The sequence below is a fragment of the Lagenorhynchus albirostris genome, chromosome 8 (genome assembly GCF_949774975.1).
Source record: "Lagenorhynchus albirostris chromosome 8, mLagAlb1.1, whole genome shotgun sequence".
Classification (NCBI taxonomy): Eukaryota; Metazoa; Chordata; class Mammalia; order Artiodactyla; family Delphinidae; genus Lagenorhynchus; species Lagenorhynchus albirostris.
In genome coordinates, this window is record NC_083102.1 from 64,962,336 (window position 1) to 64,987,179 (window position 24,844).

At 38.6% G+C, this 24,844-nt stretch overlaps 1 protein-coding gene and 1 non-coding gene across 2 annotated transcripts; both read left to right on the forward strand.

Moving 5' to 3' along the window:
• The first annotated feature begins 346 nt into the window (after positions 1 to 346).
• On the forward strand, positions 347 to 23,986 carry TMEM106B (transmembrane protein 106B). Its single transcript, XM_060157104.1, has 8 exons — positions 347 to 551; positions 2,852 to 3,073; positions 6,177 to 6,240; positions 10,332 to 10,491; positions 19,365 to 19,505; positions 19,763 to 19,812; positions 20,569 to 20,622; positions 21,362 to 23,986. The coding sequence occupies exons 2-8, from the start codon at positions 2,854 to 2,856 to the stop codon at positions 21,498 to 21,500; spliced, it is 828 nt and encodes a 275-aa protein (XP_060013087.1). The 5' UTR covers positions 347 to 551; positions 2,852 to 2,853; the 3' UTR covers positions 21,501 to 23,986.
• TRNAS-GCU (transfer RNA serine (anticodon GCU)) lies at positions 11,769 to 11,843 on the forward strand. Its single transcript has one exon. It is a non-coding gene; the product is annotated as a tRNA-Ser (tRNA).
• Positions 23,987 to 24,844: the final 858 nt, after the last annotated feature.

The following is a 24,844-nucleotide window of genomic DNA, read 5'->3' on the forward strand; positions in this document are numbered from 1 at the left end:
TTTATCTCACTTCCCAGCGTCGCGAGTGTCAGGACCACTTGAAGGGCGTGGACGAAGAGGCTGCTCAGCTCAGGGCTGAGGCAGGCAGTACACGTCTTTCCCCTCTGCAAAGGGAAATAGCCGGACACGGAAAAACGGAGGTGGGACTAGTATTTTCAAATCTTCCAGTGATAGGGCAGCCAAATTTCACCTCTAAGTCTTGGGAGACCAAGGTAACAAAACGGAGAGCGCACAAGCACAAACGCACCTCAGGTAGCTCCCTTCAGAGCTCTAGGAAGACGAAGAAAGAACGCATGCGTGGTGCACGCTTCCGGGCCACACCTCCTCCTCTCCGGGAGCGCTCTGCGCAGGCTCGGGCGCAGGTTGCAGCAGAGAGGGGCCTCAGCTGTTGTGGTTATTGTGCCGCCCCTCCCCCACCCGGACCCAGCGGCGACCCGTCGCTGCAGGCCCGTTGCTCTAGCCCCAGCACCCGGGACTAAGGACTCCGTGACCCTGTCTTCGGGCCTGTCCGCGCCGGAGCAACTCGGGACTGCGTAGCACCCCGCATGCCGGTGAGCGACCCGGGACGCGCAGCCTCCAGGTCCCCTTAGGGAGCGGGGCCGAGCGGGCACCCTGGGAAGAGCCGAGCCGGATGAGGAGGTGGAGGAGGGGAGGCTACGGGGCCGCTGGACACGCGCGGAGACAGGGGGGGCGCTCTGGGCTGGGTTATGGAGGTGTGTCATCACCTCTTATCCGGGCCCAGCTTCCTGTCTAGGGGCTCCGGACTTCGGCTCTAGCCGGGCGCACGGGAGAGATTCCAGGTCCCCACACCTTGAGTGGCCAGGTGGCCCCTGGTTTTCCTCTTTTTGAGTTTTCTTGCCCGACTGCCTGTATTTTATCTTTAACCTTTCCAAAGTAGGCAGGCTGTATCCTGGGTTTTGTTGATGTAGCTTATGAAAGGCGCCGACTTCGTTCGGAAGATCACGACCCATTTAAATTGGGTGGAGTCATGTACTTTTTTTTCCTTTTTTCGTAAGGAGTCTAAAGTTCGGATTGGTTTTAAGTAAATTAAGGGATTTTGATAAAAATATTGAGCACAGGGGCCTAGCACCTCTTTATTATAAACTAAGGAGTCTCCAAGAATAAAAGTTGTTAAGCTTAGCAGTGCTCTGGGGAAAATCCAGTAGGGAGGGCAGGGATGCCCAGTACCTGACGAAGTCTGGCACTTGTCCATTAGCCTTGATAAAACAAACACCAGTCCAAGGCCGACTGTATCAAGGCAACTGTTACATAAGTATAGAAAGCAGGCCCAGACTGAGAGCCACTTGTTCTTGCCTTCTGTGTCTTTTCCCCTCTTAAGGCATTCCAGTGGGAGGCACCCTATACCTCTGTTAACTGAGATCGTAAAAGGGTGCCACTGAGGCCCATTGATCCCAGCTCATCTAATATTTCACATAGGCCCCAAGGTCAAAGTGTGTGGGGACAGTGATGTTAATTCACCCCTGAACCACCTGTGACTGGCAAGTATTGGTTTGGCTTGCATATAATGTCTTCGAGCAAAATCAAGAGAAAATAATGCATTTTTAGGAGTCATAAATCATTCACGTTTTTTAACTTAATGGGCAATGTGTATATAAGTTTTTTAAAAATAGTAAAAATCAGCATCTTTATTCATCATTCTGAAGTTTTAAGTTTGTCTACGAGTCGTATAATTTTTTATCCTGCTGTTTACAGTGTGTTTGGGTGACCCTAACACATGGATGGCATGCCACTTTTAAAAAGCAAACTTTTCTTCATAGCATAAGATAAATTGAATTATTTTGAGTGTCAGTTTTCCTCATTCACATCAGTTCGAATTTTTTAAAGAAATATGTTTCTTTATATGAATGTCTTTAATAATCTATTTTTAAGAACTGATAAAAAATACATGGTCAAATTTAGAAAGAGAAGGAATGTATTATTTTTAAATTCAGCTTTCCCGCTTTGTTAATTTGTCCTCAGAATGTCAACTGATTAGAATATATGACTTTTTAAGTTTTTTTAATACTTAAAATTGTGGCTTAAACTGCAGTGTTACTGCATTACCTATCTACAGAGGTTATTTTGATATAGGTACTAGCACTAATTATTTATTTTTATTTGTCTTTAAATTTATATTTAATTTCCGTCCTGTATTTTTGATACTGTCATCCTAAAATTTTGAAATTAATGTTCTAAATTTTGCTGCTTTGTATTGGTGAATTATAGTCAATATTTTAGAATATTGATTTCATAATTTTAACTCCACCAACTGTTGAATGAAAGAAAAAATCTGGAGGTTTTTTGAGCTGTTTTTTGTTGCAAGTATTTAAATGTTTAAAGCAAGAAATGTGAGGATGAGAAAGATTGGGGATTTTATTTATCACATAGGGGCATGAATTTTAAAAGGCTGAAAAATACTACTTTGATATTTCCTGCTGATACCTAGTTGTAATCTGCCCAAAGCCACTTTTGCCTTCAGTGCTAATTGATTTAAAGGTAGAATGTGTTTTTGTTTTATTCTAAGAAAAGTGAAGTCCATGTGTTTCTTTTCAGAGAACTCTAAGAAAGTGGAGACTTTTGTCAAATTTTAATGTTGTTTGAAAGCCCATTCTTATCATAACTCTGATGTATCATTTCATAATATTTTGTTAGAAAAACACTTTTGGACTCTAGTAAATGGCTCCCTTGTTTCAGACATTATTTTGATTGAGTATAATTCTAATCCAGATAGTGATTTGAACGCTCCCTTGAAGGTTGTTCTAAATTAATTTGATCAGTATAAATATCCTATAATGTTCTTGAGTATACATCTTGGCTGAAGTTTACTGTAAGATGTTTTTTTTTTTCTTAGACATGGGAAAGTCTTTTTCTCATTTGCCTTTACATTCAAATAAAGAAGATGCTTATGATGGAGTCACATCCACTGAAAATATAAGGACTGGATTGGTTAATAGTGAAATACATAATGAAGATGGAAGAAGTGGAGATGTCTCTCAGTTTCCATATGTGGAATTTACAGGAAGAGACAGTGTCACTTGCCCCACTTGTCAAGGAACAGGAAGAATTCCTAGGGGTATGTGTTATTGCATTGTTTTTTCTTTAAAGAATGATTCCAAGTGTTTGCACAAATACTATGAAATCCGTGGGTCTGAGCACAACCCTTTATGTTTTAAAAGACTTAGAATTACAGTTAAAACTTCATATCAGTTATCTTCAGTCAAAAGGACACAAAGAAACAAACATAAAGATTTTAATTAGGGTCCTAAAGCAATAATGAAAACCATTCTTCTACCTCCAGTATCTTTTCTTTCCCACCTGCAATTATAGCAGATATGCAGCATCTCTTGACTGTAAACTTTTAGTCCTGTTTGGCATCAGTAGAAATCATATCACAGTCACCTTGCCATATTGAGTGTTAGGAGCAATTTAAGTAATGTGGTGACCTAATATTTCTGATTTGTTATTTAAAGAATAATAATAAGTTGGTCATGCACTAATTAGTTATTTTTTAAAGGGTCTACATGAAGAGGGATGGTATATGAAGATGAGCCATATAGGAAAAAAAATCAGTTTGTGGCATGTCATAGGGGAAGTCAGTAGGGAGTAATCTCCACCTGCTGTTTGTAGGCTACTTTAGTAGCAATGGCAATAAGTAGCAATAGTAAAAGTACCTTGTACTATTCTCATTTTCTGCTTGGTTGAATTGATATTTGACCCTGGAGAGACCCCGAGGGTAGGACAAAATGACAATATAAGGCTTTATCTTTGCAGAGGTAGTGGGTATTTGAGAATAAAAGGATTATTGTAGTTACAGGTATTAATGCACCAGGCTGGGGGCAGGGAGAGGGCTGGAGTCTCATTTTTGCAATCTGGATACTATATTTTTGAGGTATAGCTAGTAGGCATTTTTAGCAGCCTGGATGTACATTGTAGATAGTAAGATTGAGGAAGAATTCAGAGGTATTTTTTGTCTGAGCAACTGGAAGAATGGAGTAGCCATTTATTAAAATGGAGAAAAGAAGGTTTGAGTGTATGTGTCAGGTGAGAGATCAGGAGCTCAGTTTTAGATATGTAAGTTTGGAGATGCATATTTGACATCTAAATGGATATGTTCAATAGGAAGTTAGTTATAATAAGGGCCTGGAATTCAGATGCAAGGCCTAGGCTGGAGTCATCAGTGTATAGATGATACTTCAGGTGAGTTGGATGACAGCACCAAGGTTGTCAATGTGAATAGAAAACAGAAGAGACTTTAGCACTGAACATTGGGGCATTGCAACATTTTGGGTCAGTGACATGAGAAAGAGTTAGCAAAGGACACTAAAAAGAGCAGCTAGAGTAAAAGTAGGAAATCCCTTTGTCTGTGGTGTCTTAGAAGATAAATGAAGAAGATATACTCCTTGGTAGAGGAGAGATTGATCAACTATGTTAGACCTGATCAAGTAATGTGAGGACTGAGAACTGGCCGTGGGATTTGGTGACTTAGAGGCCACCTTTAAAAGAGCAGTTTGGGTAGTCTGCAGAAGAATGTATAGCATGTGTAGAGTAGGATCAGGAGTGCATAGAAGGAGCAAAGTTAGAGTCAGAAAATAGCTTTTTTGAGGAGTTTTGCTGTTTCAGAGGAAAAGGAGAGAAGAGAGGTGGTAGCTAGAGGGGGCTATACATCAGGAGAAGAATTTTTTAAGATGGAATGAATAATATGTTTGTATGCTGATGAGATTTTTCCATAGAGAAAACATTGATAATGCAGGCAACAGAGGACAATTATTAGATCTAGTGCACAAGTGCAGAGGGCTGCTCCTCCAGAGAAGCATGGGCAATTTGCTCCCAGCAGTAGAAGGGAAGGTAGAGTATATGGACACAGAGGCAGGTGGGTGGGCGGGTAGATGTGGTGGTAGCTTGTGGAAGTTCTCTTTGCCACATCATGAGCTGAGAGTAAGGATAGGGGAGAAGATATTGGAGGTTTGAAGAGAAAGTGGAAGTTATGAAATTGTAGTTTGGGAGAGTCAGATTAAGAGTATGCACTTTTTTTGGGGGTGCTGTGCCACACGGCTTGCGGGATCCCTGACCAGGGATCGCATCCAGCCCTACGGCAGTGAAAGTACAGAGTCCTAACCACTGGAACACCAGGGAATTCCCCAGATTGAGAGTATGAACTAGAGAAATATAGGTGGCATTATTAAGGGCCACTTGAGATAGTAATCTAAATGAGACTAGTGAGCATAGTTGTTTGTGTTTCTTTATCTCCTTTTAGCTGTGTGGATATAGGCACAGTCGCCAAAGGGTTGGTTTTAACCAGTTGCAGGTTAGACAGATGAATACCACCAAACAAGATAGGATATGTACGTACACACACACACACACACACACACATACACACACATAACGTATTATATATATGTGGGTATGGTAGGAGGAGTGTAGATGAGGGGGGACTTGTGGAGGGAGCAGGGAGGAATAATGAAAGTATTATGGAAAGCTTTAAAAGAGAACTTGACTGCGGTGCTTTGATAGTTAATACAAAGAGCCAAGTTGTGATAAGATTGGAAAATTGGCATTTAAAAGTCCATTTAGCCATTAAAGCATATGGATAATGCTCAACCCAAGAAAGAAATACTGAATTTTGAAGTGACTTAATGTGGAGAGGTGTGTGACCTGAAAGAGTCCTGGAAGACTGCGTATAAATAGGGCTTCTTGGAGCATGAGACTTAATATGTGTTTTCAGGGGAGATAGCGTAGGAACCTCTGCAGTTATAGGGGTTTCAGGACAGTGGTAACAATATGTTTCTTCTGCTCTCATTCAGATAATCAAATTGAAGTCTTAATGGAAAACTGGGGGGAATAGAAAACTGGGTGAAGGAAGGCCTGGTAAATTCAGATCTTCTGAAAGCTGGGACTTTTTAGATTTTTTTTCTCAGTGGAAGAAAGAGTTACTCTTTCTCATTCTTTATAATATTTTTGTTAGCTAGAAATCTAGGTATGAAAAAACACAATATGTGCTTTGGAACTCAGCTGCTACTGGATAATTTTTGAAGATGTTGAGAGCAGTTTACTAAAGGAATGAGATGAGAACCAGGTAGTATTCTGGTCTTTCCAAACCAGACTTTGATGAGGAACCACTAAATTTTTAATGAATCATGTTAATAAATTTCTAAATCTAATTCTTTTACTTTTAGGACAAGAAAACCAACTGGTGGCATTAATTCCATACAGTGATCAGAGATTAAGGCCAAGAAGAACGTAAGTGATTATAAGAAAATGGCAGATTTTTTGTATTTTTTGCTTTTTATATTATGTATAAGTAAATATTTTAATTAAAACTATTCAAAGGAAAAATGCTATCAGGTTGTTAAGTTATACCATCATATACTTTATGTCATTAAGTAAAAAAAGGATTCCTGATTGTGGTAAGTTCTTGAAAAGTACTTGAGAGAAATGGTGTAGAACACAAGCCAAGGAAATTGAGCATAAATGTAATTGGAGTCCCTGAAGAAAATCAAAGGAGGCAAACTGAACAAATAGCAAACATTTAATTCAAAATCACTTCCCTGAAGTAAAGCAATACGTGAATCTACATATTGAAAAAACGAGGACTTGGGGTTCTCTGGTGGCGCAGTGGTTGAGAGTCTGCCTGCCAATGCAGGGGACATGGGTTCGAGCCCTGGTCTGGGAGGATCCCACATGCCGCGGAGCAACTGGACCCGTGAGCCACAACTACTGAGCCTGCGCGTCTGGGGCCTGTGCTCCGTAACAAGAAAGGCTGTGACAGTGAGAGGCACGCGCACCGCGATGAAGAATGGCCCCTGCTTGCCACAACTAGAGAAAGCCCTCGCACAGAAACGAAGACCCAACACAGCAAAAATTAATTAATTAATTAATAAACTCCTACCCCCAACATCTTCAAAAAAAAAAAGACAAGGACTTCCCTGGTGGCCCAGTGGCTAAGTCTCTTTGCCCCCCATGCAGGGGGCCCAGGTTCGATCCCTGGTCAGGGAGCTAGATCTCACATGAGGCAAGAAGATCCTGCGTGCCACAACTAAGACCCGGCACAGCCAAACAAATTAGTAAATATTTTTTTAAAAAGTTTAAAAAAAGAAAAGACATACCATAATTTTGGAAATAATCAACCGTTCTTAGTGAAATTATTGGACTTCAAAGGTAAAAACTGAAAAGCCCCTTTGAGCATCCAGGCAAAGGATCGATTAATTTATAAGGGATAGAAAATCAGATTGGCATGTTACTTCTTGACCACAATGCTTTAAACACATAAGCAGTAGAACAGCATGTCTAAGTCATCATGGAAAGAAAATGAACCCAGGAGTTTATAAACAGTCAGTCTGACCCTTTATTATATAATATATAGACAGTTATGAATGTGCAAGAAATTAGGGTTAATTTCCTAACCCTAACAAGCAGAGGGAATAGCACCTGAAAGGACCAGAGGAGTGGTCCAACCTTCAGATGTATGGCTAAAGTAAACAGCGCTGTGGGAAAGTGGTACAGATGAGGCTAGAGAAAATGACAAGGACCAGATCCTGGCACCTGTAGTAAGCTAAGAAATCTGAGAACTTATAGGAAGCGCCTCAAGAATTTTTAGGAGTTTCAAATTTGTAATAAAAAACAGTAATTCTCAATATGTAGTAAAATTATAATATTTTGGGAAAACTGTGGTTCTTTATAAGTTGGAGTTGTGATGGGGTAGTCAAGAAATTATTAATTGCTTTTGTCTCCATACTTTAGCTATGTCATTTAATCCTCAAAACAAACCTACAGGTTTTAAAATGGAGGAGAAGAGTAAATTACCTAAAATGTTGCAAATATGAAATGGCAGATATAGAAGTGTAACTTGAGTCCGAATAAACCACACAACCTTCATAACTTCATCAGTACTGTATACTTTGCAGGATTCTGTTACTGTCCCTAGAGCCATAAGAAAAATTACTGCTGATGAGTTTTGTAATGGAGATCTATGTACTTCATCAGTGAACTAGCCAATTTTTCAATTTGATATGAAATACTAAGTGGAATGTTATTTTATTGTCCCACCAGGTTTAGTAATATTTGTTATGGCTGTAAGCTTTGGGCACAAAGTAATTTAGAATACTGATTCATATATTCACACCTAGAGCTGACTTACAGTCCCTAGGTACCAGAGTGTGGTGGGCTCACCTGCCCATGAGAAATAAAAACACTAAAGTGTAAAAAAATCCAACAATGTTCACATTTTTATCATGATTTTTAAACTCTTTTTATACCTTTTTAAAGTGTTTTGGTGTATAATGGGCACTATAAGTGTGTGTTTAAACTACCTATTAGGTAATCCAGTAGTGATCACCACCCTACTCAGGTTGGAAGTCCAGAGTGAGTGAGTGGGAACTTCTCTCTTTGCTCCGGACAGCAGTGCAGGTCAAGTAGTAATGATTTAGTGAATTTTTGTTTATTTTATTTTATTTTATTTTGCGGTACGCGGGCCTCTCACTATTGTGGCCTCTGCCGTTGCGGAGCACAGGCTCCGGACGCGTAGGCTCAGTGGCCATGGCTCACCGGCCCAGCCACTCCGCGGCATGTGGGATCTTCCCGGACTGGGGCATGAACCCGTGTCCCCTGCATCGGCAGGCGGACTCTCAACAACTGCGCCACCAGGGAAGCCCTATTTTGTTTTTTGATAAACAATTTTGCTCTCTTTTCTTAACTTGGACAACTTAAAATACTCAAAAACATTTATAAAACATCTGCAAGAGGTACTTGAAATAACTGTTGTGAGGGATAAGATGAGATCCATCAGGGCATTTAGGTACAGATCTCTCTTTAGCAAAGAGAGGATGGAGGAAAGGATAAAACAAGAATTTTTTGGATGGCTAGAATCTAAGGAAAAGATAAATTAAGTGACGTGCAAGACAGAAAAAGAAGCCAAAAGAAGGGTGCTATGGGCTTTGACAGTGCTGTTTATTGGAGAAACCAGGGAAATTCTTTCATCCCTGAGTGTCCATGGGGAGATTGCTTCCAGGAGCCCTCGCATATACCAAAATCTGCTGATGGTCAAGTCCCTCATATGAAATGGCATAGTACAGTCGACCCTCCACATCTGAGGTTTCAAATCTGTGGATTCAACCAAGCATAGAGGGAAATTTTGATCCATGGTTGGTTGAATTCAGGGATTAGAAACCCACAAATACTGGAGGGCCGACTGCAGTGTCTTGAAACTCTAGTTTTGTTGGTAAACCTAAAGATAAGAGGCAGTTTTCATCTATGGAAATAAAGAGTGAGAGATGGAAGAGAAACACTTCCATCTGGGAGGTAGATGAATAGCAAAGTCATGCGAGTTCTTTTTTTCCTTGTATTATCTCTGCATAATAATATCCCCTTTCTTGATTTTAAAGAAACAGTTTAACAGCATCTTCAAAGCAGACATGATTAATGTAAACAATATTTTTAAAAAGGAGTACAGGGACTTCCCTGGTGGCACAGTGGTTAAGAATCTTCCTGCCAATGCAGGAGACACGGGTTGGAGCCCTGGTCCGGGAAGATCCCACATGCTGTGGAGCAACTAAGCCCATGCGCCACAACTACTGAGCCTGTGCTCTAGAGCCCGTGAGCCACAACTACTGAGCCCGCATGCTGCAACTACTGAAGCCCATGCGCCTAAAGCCTGTGCTCCACAACAAGAGAAGCCACTGCAATGAGGAGCCTGTGCACCACAAAGAAGAGTAGCCCCTGCTCGCCACAGCTAGAGAAATCCCATGCGCAGCAACGAAGACCCAATGCAGCCAAAAATAAATAAATAAATTTATTTTAAAAATACGTAAAAAGGAGTACATAAATACTTTCGGATGAGGAAACTCAAAACAGACTGTCTTAGTGAGACTGATGAGGCATATGGTTATGTCATTACATTTTTAAGGGCTTCATAGGTGGTTCTGATGAGCAGTCACTTTAGGGAATCATATAATGCCAAAACTCATATGTGAAAATTCTGCTTCAGTGAATTCATCAGGGAGTCTTGAAATCTATACTTTTATAAAGCTCTCCAGCTTGATTCTGATGAGCAGCCTGGTTTGGGAATCACCACAGTAAATGTTCTATCTATAATAAGCCTGAAATCCTAGTCTCCAAAAAGGTAAATATGTCTTTTAAGGAGACCATTTCAACACTCAATAGATTCAAAACTAAGTCTGTTCAATACTTTTATAATGTAAAAAGTTGGTAAAAGTCATACATCTTTTCCTGCTGGTATAAAAGGGGAAAAATTCAAAATGAAAATGTCTTCTCTAAATGTTTCATTACGTAATTTTTGATGCATGTATATTTAAATATTCCATTTTCCTTTTCAGAAAACTGTATGTGATGGCTTCTGTGTTTGTCTGTCTGCTTCTTTCTGGACTGGCTGTGTTTTTCCTTTTCCCTCGCTCTATCGACGTGAAATACATTGGTGTAAAATCGGCATACGTCAGTTATGATGTTCCAAAGCGTACAATATATTTAAATATCACGGTAAGTACATATTTATATTAAAAATATTTGACTTCATTCTTTTTTTTTTTTTTTTTTTTTTTGCGGTACGCGGGCCTCTCACTGTTGTGGCCTCTCCCGTTGCGGAGCACAGGCTCCGGACACGCAGGCTCAGTGGCCATGGCTCAGCAGCCATGGCTCAGGGGCCTAGCCGCTCCGCGGCATGTGGGATCTTCCCGGACTGGGACACGAACCCGTGTCCCCTGCATCGGCAGGCGGACTCTGAACCACTGCACCACCAGGGATGCCCTGACTTCATTCTTTTATCATGATAAGCAGCACCTTTGTCCTTATTGAGAGAACATTAAAGGTAACACTTACTCAGTTTTCTTTCTGTATGTCTGCTATATTGACCTTTTCTGTCATTTCTGATTCTGCTGAAAATGGCAAATTGGCAAATTCTGTGTATTCAGAATCATTTAGCATTTGAAGATGCCTTTGGGAGGGTAAAATAAACAAAACAATTAATTACTGGGAAAAAAGTAATTACAATCTATTTACTTTTCAGCATTTGACTGAATAGCTTCTAGCCAGATGTTAACATAGTTAGTTCAATACATGTAACATTTTCATTTCCTTGTGTTTTGTGAAACACAATTTTTGCCATCTTTAACAGACCATTCCTTTGTTTTAAAAGGTAGAGAACAAGTGAATGATTTCTCTTGGAAATTAGTATGTGTGAAAACCTGTGTTTCTCAGGACAGTGGTTTTTAGGACTCTACAGCCTTCCCACACTTGAAAACAAACAAGCAAACAAACACCTCAGAGAAGGTCTTGTACCTGTTTTACATGTTAACGTTTATTTGAAAAAAGCATGGTTTGCAAACCACCGTATTATTAAAAAGGAATATATATGTGGCTTCAGGCTTTAAGGTACATCTGTGTGGCAGTGATTTGTTTGGAAGAGAGATATTGGACTTCAGTTGGTTTTCCTCAAAGAGGTGGTTGGTATGCTTGAGGTTGAGGTAGAGATGCCTGTGGTGCTGGCTGGGAGGAGGGGGATTTACAGGGACAGGAAGTGAAATGGAATGTATGTTAAAGTGGAATTACTACTTAATTATAGGAAAAAAAGAACTCCCATGAATTCATTTATCCTCATGGCGTACCGTCAAACGTTGTCAACCTTTAAAAAAACACAAAAAAATTTTTAAAACCCTGGGAATTCTCTGGCAGTCCAGTGGTTAGGACTCTACTCTTTCACTACTGAGGGCCCAGGTTCCATCCCTGGTTAGGGAAGTAAGATCCCACAAGCTGGGACTTCCCTGGTGGTCCAGTGGGTAAGACTCTGAACTGCTAATGCAGAAGGGGCCCAGGTTTGATCCCTGGTCAGGGAACTAGATCCCTCATGCATGCCACAGCTAAGAAGTCCACATGCTGCCACTAAGAAGCCTGCATGCCGCAACTAAAGATCCCATGTGCCGCAACGAAGACCTGGCACAGCCTAAATAAATAAATATTTTTTAAAAAAGATCCCACAAGCTGACCTGCGCAGCCGAAAAAAAACTATATACATGGAAAAAATATATATGCATAAAACATAACAGTACTAATTGTAAGTCATTTCCTATCATTGGGGAATTATTGTTGGGTATTTTTCCACTGTAACAGCCATTTGGAAAAAGGAACAAATTTTCCCTTTTTCTGTGGGGTTTAAAACACTGGGCGGATATTTTTGGCCAACCTCCAGAGTCTGTTTTAGTATTAAATAACTGTAAATTTATAATGAAAAGTAATAAAATTTATGTGCTGGGCCCTTTTAGATACCAGAAAGTATATTTAAATGTAAATATCTTACTTTATTTTAAATAATTATTCAGGAATTCCCACTTTTAGGGGTACTAGTACTTGACTAAATTGAGAAAGTGTGAACATTAAATAGGAAATAGGTTTATTATATAGATAAACATTAGGTTTAACTGGATGACAGTGAGAAAAAAGCTGAGATTTCCCACGGGGGGAAGATGGCGGAAGAGTAAAACGCGGAGATCACCTTCCTCCCCCCAGATACATCAGAAATACATCTACACATGGAACAACTCCTACAGAAAACCCACTGAACGCTGGCAGAAGAGCTCAGACCTCCCAAAAGGCAAGAAACTCCCCACGTACCTGGGTAGGGCAAAAGAAAAAAGAATAAACAGAGACAAAAGAATAGGGACAGGACCTGCACCAGTGGGAAGGAGCTGTGAAGGAGGAAACGTTTCCACACACTAGGAAGCCCCTTTGCGGGCGGAGACTGCAGGTGGCGTAGGGGGAAAGCTTTGGAGCTGCGGAGGAGAGCACAGCCACAGGGGTGCAGAGGGCAAAGTGGAGAGATTCCCGCACAGAGGATCGGTGCCGACCGGCACTCACCAGCCCAAGAGGCTTGCCTGCTCACCCACCGGGGTGGGCGGGGGCTGGGAGCTGAGGCTCGGGCTTCGGTCGGATTGCAGGGACAGGACTGGTGGTGTGAACACAGCCTGAAGGGGTTAGTGCACCACGGCTAGCCGGGAGGGAGTCAGGGAAAAAAGCCTGGACCTGCCGAAGAGGCAGGAGACTTTTTCTTCCCTCTTTGTTTCCTGGTTCGCAAAGAGAGGGGATTAAGAGCGCTGCTTAAAGGAGCTCCAGAGATGGGCGCGACCCGAAGCTATCAGCGTGGACCCCAGAGATGGGCATGAGACGCTAAGGCCGCTGCTGCTGCCACCAAGAAGCCTGTGTGCGAGCACAGGTCACTCTCCACACCTCCCCTCCCAGGAGCCTGTGCAGCCCACCACACCAGGGTCCCAGGATCCAGGGACAACTTCCCCGGGAGAATGCACAGCGTGCCTCAGGCTGTTGCGACGTCATGCTGGCCTCTGCCACCGCAGGCTCGCCCCGCATCCATACCGCTCCCTCCCCCCGGCCTGAGTGAGCCAGAGCCCCCGAATCAGTGGCTCCTTTAACCCCCACTTCTGCAAGCCAGAAGGGAGTGGCAGGACGTATTAAAAGTGATGAAGGAGAAAAACCTACAACCAAGATTACTCTACCCAGCAAGGATCTCATTCAGATTTCATGGAGAAATTAAAACTTTTACAGACAAGAAAAAGCTAAGAGAATTCAGCACCAACAAACCAGCTTTACAACAAATGCTAAAGGAACTTCTCAAGGCAAGAAACACAAGTGAAGGAAAAGACATACAATAACAAACCCAAAACAATTAAGAAAATGGGAATAGGAGCATACATATCGATAATTACCTTAAATGTAAATGGATTAAATGCTCCCACCAAAAGACACAGACTGGCTGAATTAGATACAAAAACAAGACCCATATATATGCTGTCTACAAGAGACCCACTTAGACCTAGGGACACATACAGACTGAAAGTGAGGGAATGGAAAAAGATATTCCATTCAAATGGAAATCAAATGAAAGCTGCAGTAGCAATTCTCATATCAGACAAAATAGACTTTAAAATAAAGACTATTACAAGAGACAAAGAAGGACACTACATAATGATCAACGGATCGATCCAAGAAGAAGATATAACAATTGTAAATATTTATGCACCCAACATAGGAGCACCTCAATACATAAGGCAAATACTAACAGCCATAAAAGGGGAAATTGACAGTAACACTTTCATAGTAGGGGACTTTTAACACCCCACTTTCACCAATGGACAGATCATCCAAAATGAAAATAAATAAGGAAACACAAGCTTTAAATGATACATTAAACAAGATGGGCTTAATTGATACTTATAGGACATTGCATCCAAAACCAACAGAATACACATTTTTCTCAAGTGCTCATGGAACATTTTCCAGGATAGATTATATCTTGGGTCACAAATCAAACCTTGGTGAATTTAAGAGAATTGAAATGGTATCAAGTATCTTTTCCGATACAACACTGTGAGACTAGATATCAATTACAGGGAACGATCTGTAAAAAATACAAACACATGGAGGCTAAACAATACACTGCTTAATAACCAAGTGATCACTGAAGAAATCGAAAAGGAAGTCAAAAAATACCTGGAAACAAATGACAGTTGAGACACGACGACCCAAAACCTATGGGATGCAGCAAAAGCAGTTCTAAGAGGGAAGTTTATAGCAATACAATCCTACCTTAAGAAACAGGAAACATCTCGAATAAACAATCTAATGTTGCACCTAAAGCAGTTAGAGAAAGAAGAACAAAAAGACCCCAAAGTTAGCAGAAGGAAAGAAATCATAAAGATCACATCAGAAATAAATGAAAAAGATATGAAGGAAACAATGGCAAAGATCAATAAAACTAAAAGCTGGTTCTTAGAGAAGATAAACAAAATTGATAAACCATTAGCCAGACTCCTCAAGAGAAAAAGGGAGAAGACTCAATAGAAATGAAAAAGGAGAAGTAACAACTGATACTGCAGAAATACAAAAGATTATGAGAGATTACTACAAGCAACTCTATGCCAATAAAATGGACAACTTGGAAGAAGTGGACAGATTCTTAGAAATGCACAACCTGCCAAGACTGAATCAGGAAGAAATAGAAATTATGAACAGACCAATCACAAGCACTGAAATTGAAACTGTGACTAAAAATCTTCCAACAAACAAAAGCCCAGGACCGGATGGCTTCACAGGTGAATTCTGTCAAACATTTAGAGAAGACCTAACACTTATCCTTCTCAAACTCTTCCAAAATATTGCAGAGGGAGGAAAACTCCCAAACTCATTCTATGAGGCCATCATCACCCTGATACCAAAACCAGACAAGGATGTCACAAAGCAAGAAAACTACAGGCCAGTATCACTGATGAATATAGATGCAAAAATCCTCAACAAAATACTAGCAAACAGAATCCACAGCACATTAAAAGGATCATACACCATCATTAAGTGGGGTTTATTCCAGGAATGCGAGGATTCTTCAATACTTGCAAATCAATCAACATGATACACCATATTAACAAATTGAAGGAGAAAAACCATATGATCATCTCAATAGATTCAGAGAAAGCCTTCAACAAAATTCAACACCCATTTATGATAAAAACCCTGGAGAGAGTAGGCATAGAGGGAACTTTCCTCAACATAATAAAGGCCATATATGACAAACCCACAGTCAACATCATCCTCAATGGTGAAAAACTGAAACCATATCCACTTAGATCAGGAACAAGAGAAGGGTGCCCACTCTCACCACTCTTATTCAACATAGTTTTGGAAGTTTTAGCCACAGCAATCAGAGAAGAAAAGGAAATAAAAGGAATCCAAATCGGAAAAGAACAAGTAAAGGTGTCACTGTTTGCAGATGACATGATATACTATACATAGAGAATCCTAAAGATGCTACCAGAAAACTACTAGAGCTAGTCAATGAATTTGGTAAAGTAGCAGGATACAAAATTAATGCACAGAAATCTCTGGCATTCCTATACACAAATGATGAAAAATCTGAGAGTGAAATTAAGAAAACACCCCCATTTACCATTGCAACAAAAAGAATAAAATATCTAGGAATAAACCTACCTAAGGAGACAAAAGACCTGTATGCATATACCATATTCTTGGATCAGAAGAATAAACATTGTGAAAATGACTCTACTACCCAAAGCAATCTACAGATTCAATGCAATCCCTATCAAACTACCACTGGCATTTTTCACAGAATTAGAACAAAAAATTTCACAATTTGTATGGAAACACAAAAGACCCCAAATAGCCAAAGCAATCTTGAGAACAAAAACTGGAGCTGGAGGAATCAGGCTCCCTAACTTCAGACTATACTACAAAGCTACAGTAATCAAGACAGTATGGTACTGGCACAAAACCAGAAAGATAGATCAATGGAACAGGATAGAAAGCCCAGAGATAAACCCATGCATATATGGTCATCTTATCTTTGATAAAGGAGGCAGGAATGTACAGTGGAGAAAGGACAGCCTCTTCAATAAGTAGTGCTGGGAAAACTGGACAGGTGCATGTAAAAGAATGAGATTATATCAGTCCCTAACACCATACACAAAAATAAGCTCAAAATGGATTAAAGACCTAAATGTAAGGCCAGAAACTATCAAACTCTTAGAGGAAAACATAGGCAGAACACTCTATGACATAAATCCCAGCAAGATCCTTTTTGTCCCACCTCCTAGAGAAATGGAAATAAAAACAAAAATAAACAAATGGGACCTAATGAAACTTCAAAGCTTTTGCACAGCAAAGGAAACCATAAACAAAACCAAAAGACAACCCTCAAAATGGGAGAAAATATTTGCAAATGAAGCAACTGACAAAGAATTAATCTCCAAAATTTACAAGCAGCTAATGCAGCTCAATCACAACAACAAAAAAAAACCCAATCCAAAAGAAGACCTAAATAGACATTTCTGCAAAGAAGATATACAGATTGCCAACAAACACATGAAAGAATGCTCAACATCATTAATCATTAGAGAAATGCAAATCCAAACTACAATGAGATATCACCTCACACCAGTCAGAATGGCCATCATCAAATAATCTAGAAACAATAAATGCTGGAGAGGGTGTGGAGAAAAGGGAACACTCTTGCACTGCTGGTGGGAATGTGAATTGGTTCAGCCACTATGGAGAACAGTATGGAGGTTCCTTAAAAAACTACAAATAGAACTACCATATGACCCAGCAATCCCACTACTGGGCATATACCCTGAGAAAACCATAATTCAAAAACAGTCACGTACCAAAATGTTTATTGCAGCTCTGTTTACAATAGCCAGGAGATGGAAGCAACCTAAGTATCCATCATTGAATGAATGGATAAAGAAGATGTGGCACATATATACAATGGAATATTACTCAGCCATAAAAAGAAACGAAATTGAGTTATTTGTACTGAGGTGGATGGACCTAGAGTCTGTCATACAGAGTGAAGTAAGTCAGAAAGAGAAAGACAAATACTGTATGCTAACACATATATATGGAATCTAAGGGGAAAAAAATGTCATGAAGAACCTAGGGGTAAGACAGGAATAAAGACACAGACCTACTAGAGAAAGGACTTGAGGATATGGGGAGGGGGAAGGGTAAGCTGTGACAAAGTGAGAGAGTGGCGTGGACATATATACACCAGCAAACGTAAAATAGATAGCTAGTGGGAAGCAGCTGCATGGCACAGGGAGATCAGCTCGGTGCTTTGTGACCGCCTAGAGGGGTGGGATAGGAAGGGTGGGAGGGATGAGACGCAAGAGGGAAGAGATATGGGAAAATATGTATATGTATAACTGATTCACTTTGTTATAAAGCAGAAACTAACACACCACTGTAAAGCAATTATACTCCAATAAAGATGTTAAAAAAAAAAGTGAGATTTCTGTCGGTTTTCTATCAGTATTTTGAGAAATGTAATTATATAGTATTACTTTTGTTTCTTAAAATGAGTAGCATATATTACTACTCCTACTCTTTTTTAGTAATATTTATTGTCTTTCTAATTATGAAAATGTTTAATTATCGTTATAAGACATTTGAAAAATACCATAATGTATATCTTTCCTTCTATCCAGGCCTGACTATTAACATGTAGTTTGCCCTCCATATCCACCAGTTCTGCATCCATGGATTCAATCAACCTGATTGAAAATTTTTTTTTTTAATTCAGAAAAATTTGTTTTTTATAAATTAATTTGTGGGGGGTTTTTTTTTGGCTGTGTTGCGTCCTCATTGCTGTGCGCAGGCTTTCTCTAGTTGCAGCGAGCAGGGGATATTCTTCGTTATGGTGTATGGGCTTCTTATTGTGGTGGCTTCTCGTTGCAGAGCACGGACTCTAGGCACTCGGGCTTCAGTAGTTGTCGCATGCGGGTTCTAGAGCGCAGGCTCAGTAGTTGTGTTGCACGGGCTTAGTTGCTCCGTGGCATGTGGGATCTTCCCGGGCCAGGGATTGAACCCGTGTCCTCTGCCTTTGCAGGTGGATTCTTAACCGCTGCGCCATCAGGGAAGCCCTATCTGTTATTTCTTGATTTAACATTTTTCTTTTTTATTTTGTTGACTATTTTCTAAAATAATTTGAAACAATTGTTTTAAGTTAGAAGTGCAAAAGTTGGCCCCAGCTGTTAAGTATAGAAATGATACAACTGCATTTCTTTCCAACCAGTTTTGAATCTATCCCATTTCTTCTCAAAAGTGACCTGCTAGAAATCTCTACTCATGTAGTTAAAATACCAGTTTTTTTAAATAGAAAGTTTATTTAAAGTTGTATTTAACATTTTAAAATGTTGTCTTTGTATTTAATCGAATCGGAGGTAGCTTAGTCAGTGAAGATGTACATGTTAACATTTAGAAAATTTTTGATGAAATTTTAGAATTTTTTATTGAATTTTTGCTAAGGCTACAAATACATTTTCTAACATTCATTTTTCTGTATTCTTGTACTATACATTTTCTGGGCCTACTTTTTAAAAGTATGTGTTCATTGTAGGCATTTTATATACATAGTACTCATGCGTATGGGCTTCCCTGGTGGCGCAGTGGTTGAGACTCCGCCTGCCGATGCAGGGGACACGGGTTCGTGCCTTGGTCCGGGAAGATCCCACATGCCGCGGAGCAGCTGGGCCTGTAAGCCATGGCCCCTGAGCCTGCGCGTCTGGAGCCTGTGCTCCGCAACAGGAGAGGCCACAACAGTGAGAGGCCTGTGTACCGCAAAAAACAAAACAAAACAAAACAAAAAAACATAGTACTCATGCATAAAACCATATAATTGGTTCATTGAATGTTCTTGACATTTTTGGCGATACTTTCCTTCCTCCTAATAAATTAAGCATAGCCACAGCTGGAGAGTCATCTTCTGTATTAATTTTGATTCATATTATGCTTATTCTAAGATAACTTGTACATTTTGTGCCTCCTTTCTTTTTCAGAACACACTAAATATAACGAACAATAACTATTATTCTGTCGAAGTTGAAAACATCACTGCACAAGTTCAGTTTTCAAAAACAGTTATTGGAAAGGCACGCTTAAACAACATTACCAATATTGGTCCACTGGATATGAAACAGGTAAGCTTCATTCATGAAATACTTTGGAGGAGTTAAACAAGTCTCAACTTTGTGTATCATATTAACTTGAGGGAGATGGGGGATTTCTTGAAGAACTAGACTTTGAATTGTATCCCATACATATGTAAGAAAAAGTCCTAGAATCAAACCTATAAAGGGAGAAATTTCCAAACTCTTTGAAGTTACAAAATGTATCTGAAATACTTGATGTTTTGATCCTGTTCTGTATTGATTTATTTTTATTTTTTGCCTTTCAGATTGATTATACAGTACCTACTATCATAGCAGAAGAAATGAGTTACATGTTGTAAGTTCTGACTTTTAATTATTTTCTCTCATTAAATTATAAAGAGTAAGTATGTGTAGGTGTGAATATATATATATGTTTAATTTCCCATCATCTTAGAAGTGACAAGACCACATTTTGGAATATTCCTTCTGGCCTCTGATCATCTCTGTTTTTCTCTTCTCCCCTTTCAACATGTATAATGTTAATGTATATATACGTATACACATAATTTTATTTTCAGACTTAGGATCATATACACCATGGCACTTTTTATTTACTATGTTATGAGAATCATAATCTCACATATTCTAGTATTTGTTTCTGATTTAGTATAGGAGGACTAAAAATGTTAATGATGTTTAGAACTCTATTGCTGGTTTGAAGTTGTAAAGCTTTTAAATTAGGTCTAAATGATTATTAGCTCTTGTTAAGTAAAAAATAGTGATAAATTTTTATCGTCTTTTGATGTCAGCTTGATATAGAATTTCTGAGTAACTAATAAACTGGCTACTAAAATTTCAAAAGGTAAAGAAAAAGTAAAAATAATAAGTAGACAACTCTACAACTGCTGTAGTATGAAGGCATAGAATAAGAAGCCATGAAAATATTAATCATCATTTGAGATACAGAAAATGCTCAGCCATTAAATGCTTATTTATTATATCTTCTTAATAGTATTTCTGTTAGCTTTAACATAGGAAGAGGAACTGTAATTAAATATTTTAAATTTATAATGCCAGTTTGTATTTATTCACATTGTTTTTTCTTTAACAGTGATTTCTGTACACTGACATCCATCAAAGTGCATAACATAGTACTCATGATGCAGTAAGTACAAATTTTTTTTTGAGAGATTCTTTGTTTAAAAACTTTATATGTATAACATTGGCTTAGAGTATACACATATTTATAAATGCTGTCTCATTTGGGTTTTAAGCCTTACAGGAGTGCAATGAGGTGAAGTAAATAGTATCCCACTTTACACATGAGGAAATGGGAGCTCAGAGGAGTAGTGAAGGATCACACAGCTGCTAAATAGTGAATCTGAACCTTGCAAGAACTTGGGAAAATGGTAGAAATTGGGATAGAGAGAAGGATGAGCTCAACACCCAATTCCTTGCTGCCTGTAGTCGGCAGTAACAGTAGTGAAGACCAGGAATGTTATTGGTCTGCAAATCGGGTGTTATCCTAAGCCATGAAAACACTGTAGGTTATAGGTTGGGTATTTGGGCCATTAGCTAACATTTGATTAACCTTTTCCTCTGATGAGAGAACTGTGTGATTATTTTTAAAAGTGCACTGAACTAAATATATTTTTAATTAAAGATAGGTGTTTTGAAAAAATACATTTTTGTATATAATTATTTTTGGATAGGGCTTTCTCAGCCAGCATTCCTGTTGTCTATTGGGGAAATATTCCCTAAAAGGCCCATGTCCACAATATTAAGTTATCATTAATCAAATAATCTCTCCCTGGAGAGAATTTTGATATATAAAGTGTTCTCACTTTAGAAAGCTTTTTTATATATAACTCTTCAATGTTTCTCCCCATTTATTTTGTTTTTAGAGTTACTGTAACAACAACTTACTTTGGACACTCAGAACAGATATCCCAGGAGAGGTACCAGTACGTTGATTGTGGAAGGAACACAACTTATCACTTGGGGCAGTCTGAATATTTAAATGTACTTCAGCCACAGCAATGAAAACTGAGAGATGCACCTGGAGAAGAAATACCTATTGACATTTTCCAAACTCTGAAGGATGAGGTACTTACTTCCGGATAGGAGATCTTAAATTGAACAACCTAAAGTTTACACTTCTGTTTTAAAAGTACAGCTAAGAGTATGTGGACTTGTAGGTTATTACAACTCTCTACTCTGTGTTCATGATATTTGTACCAGGATCTTTTACTTGAATCTAAATTTACTGATTGGTTTTCTTTGTTCCTGGTCCCCAAAGGGGAAAACTAAGACTTCTCCTACAGGATAAATAATTATTTAAAATTCACAGCTCTAATCACTACTGAAAACATAATTGATGATTTGTGATGAATATAATTATGTGATGAACATAATTTGAGAAACTTTATTTCTGAATGTTTTTATAGAAAATTACTGTGGGCCTATTCGTGAAGACATTTAAAGAGTAACTTTTTTTTTCCTGTTTTATAAATTCCCTTTGCTACTTGGTAGTATTTCAGCTATATGCTATTTTAGCTTTTAGCTAAATGTTTTTATTTTTTCATTTTGAAATCCTACTCATTTGCATGTTTTTGTCAGTCTTACTTCAAGCTATTGCTTGCATAACACTTAATAAACCAAAATAATCTTTGCAGAATTCTGTACCTAAAATTTTTTAAAACCCCTAAATAATGGGTTTCACATGTCTTTCCATGTTAGTTATAGTTGTGTGAAATTTTTATGTAATCTTCAAACATCATTTAATGTACAGTATTGTAAATAAATTCTGCATGGCTTTTATGTAGCTTTAATAAATGTCAAATAAAGTGATACAGATTTAAAATATAGTAAGTTGCTCATAAAAATTTGTAAAGAAAGGAAAATGATATTCAGAAACCTCTAGAATGTATGTTTCCAATTACATATTAGATCAGGCATAACATAGATTTGAAATAAAATATTTTGATGCTCCACTTTTTTTAATGTTGCTTTTCATACTAAAGAATTATGGATACACTTACTTTTCAGAACTGTTAGGTACCCAAATGATCAATTTTATGAATGTTTTAGAGGAGGAAGTTATTTCTTTGGTAAAATTATCCAAGAAATCCTGTTATTAAATTACGGTGGCTATAGCAAAATAAAACCTATATTATGCTTTTAAAAATTACTTTGCACATCATGGATATCATGCCCCTAGCAGTTACATTTTTAAAGTTTTCTACTTTTGGTTTGGATTTTATTTAAAATTGTTTTCAAGTGTAAATTATTGACTTATTCATTTTGCTATTTTATATTTTTAATACCATTTTGCATTTGGGCTTTTTGCCTTTTTGGTTACCACGTTCTGAGTACCTTTTAAATACCTACCACTGAGCATAGGGGCTGACTGTGATACCAAAAACAGTAAGTGGCTTGAGAGTAGTTTCCTATGTTCCCTAGTGACAGAGATCAGGTTACCCCTCTCCTTACTCCCAAAGTGCCTAACATGGGTCTGAAACATTCTTATTATAAGTCTGACTCTCTCAACTATAGAACATGAGCTTTATTTAATTAGTTAGAGCTAATGAAGCCCTCCTTTCTGCCTTTAAACCTACTCAGGTTTCCCCTTACTTAGCTTTCATATTACTTTCTCTAAGTTTTCCTCAGTGAACATTTAAATGGGTGAAATGCACTAACTTCTTTTTTTTTTTTAACTACTTAGTCTTCCCTTAATCCATCGCTAACTCATCCATCCTTACTATTAAACTAAAATCACCCCTTTAAATTTATTATGGATTTTGTAGTCCAACCCAATCTTTAATATTTTTTCTGCAATGTTTTTTGACTACTCCCCTTCTCCTTGAAATTGCACTTTTCTAATGTGTGTGTTCTATTTGTATTTTTCATGTCATTCTCATTTCATTTTTTCTCATTCTCCTATCTTTTGATATCTTTTAATGAGTAGTATCCAGACCCTCTTCTGCCTCAAAATTTCTACTCCTGTATCTTCAGCAATCACCTATATTAAGGCTTCCAGCTCTGTTTCTACATACCTGACAGTAACCTGTCTAGTTTCTCATTTAGCTAATGCCTTAGAGATAACAGTATTTCAGTGACTGTGTAAAAATCAAACATTGTTAAAAAATTTTTTATCATGTTTTGTTCTCACCTGCCCTTATGTCCCATTTCTTCAAAATCATTCTTCAGATATGCCTCCTTCAAAAATCAATCCTGATTTATTTTCCTGCTTTGTATCTTTTTTTTTTTTTTTTGTGGTACACGGGCCTCTCTCACTGTTGTGGCCTCTCCCGTTGCGGAGCACAGGCTCCAGACGCGCAGGCTCAGCGGCCATGGCTCACGGGCCTAGCCGCTCCGCGGCATGTGGGATCTTCCCAGACTGGGGTCAAACCCGTGTCCCCTGCATTGGCAGGCGGACTCTCAACCACTGCGCCACCAGGGAAGCCCCCTGCTTTGTATCTTTTAACCTTGGAAAACTATATAGTGTAAATTAAATGGACTTTTCTGTTGATGTGTAGCTTTAATATCCTTTTAGAGTGCATGCAGAGTATCTGCTGAAGAGACAGAAAAGTGAGAGAACATTTGCTTTTACTGACTTAGTTTTGAATTTTTTTATTCATTCTTTAAATTAAAAACTCTTTATTACACCTACTTTCTGTGGAGTTCGAGTGAGAAAAAACTGGAATTTAAAATAAGTTAAGAAAAACCAGCAGTAGAAAAATAAAGATTACCTGTGACTACTTTCAAAGAGGGTTAAGTAACTGCCAGAAGAACCCTAGAGCAAAGCAGGCTGTAAATTAATAAAACTACAAAAGCACATTAAGGTGAAGCAGATTTATAGCCATTAAAAAAAAAAATCTGGAAAGGATGGATGAGGCTTTAACTTTTCTTAGGTCACATTGTCCAATGCAGTTTCTTATGTGGTAATAGGATTTTTTTAAAACGGCTCTCAGACCTTATTCAGAAGATGTGGTAAAGATGTTACAATTTTTTTTTTCTGATAATTCCAAGAATAAATTTCTCGTAAATTGCACCTTAAGTAAACTGGTCATTCTAACCAAATCTAATACGTAACCAGCCTACATGTTTTCATATTACATTTATATAGCACTGTGCCCTTTTCAGAATTCTTTCATATGTTTTTCTCATATCATTTGCCATCATCCTGTGAGTCAGAAAATGAGGGTAGTAGGATCCTCCTCTTTTAGAAAAGGAAAAAGAGGCATGGAGAAGTTGAGGGACTTGCTGAAGATCTCATATTTAGTAAATAGTTTAATTGAGGCCAGACCTAGTTTTCCTGTCACCCATATCTGTGCTCTGTCATTTAAAACACCCATTGGAAAGCCCTGTTGACTCAGGTTAGTATA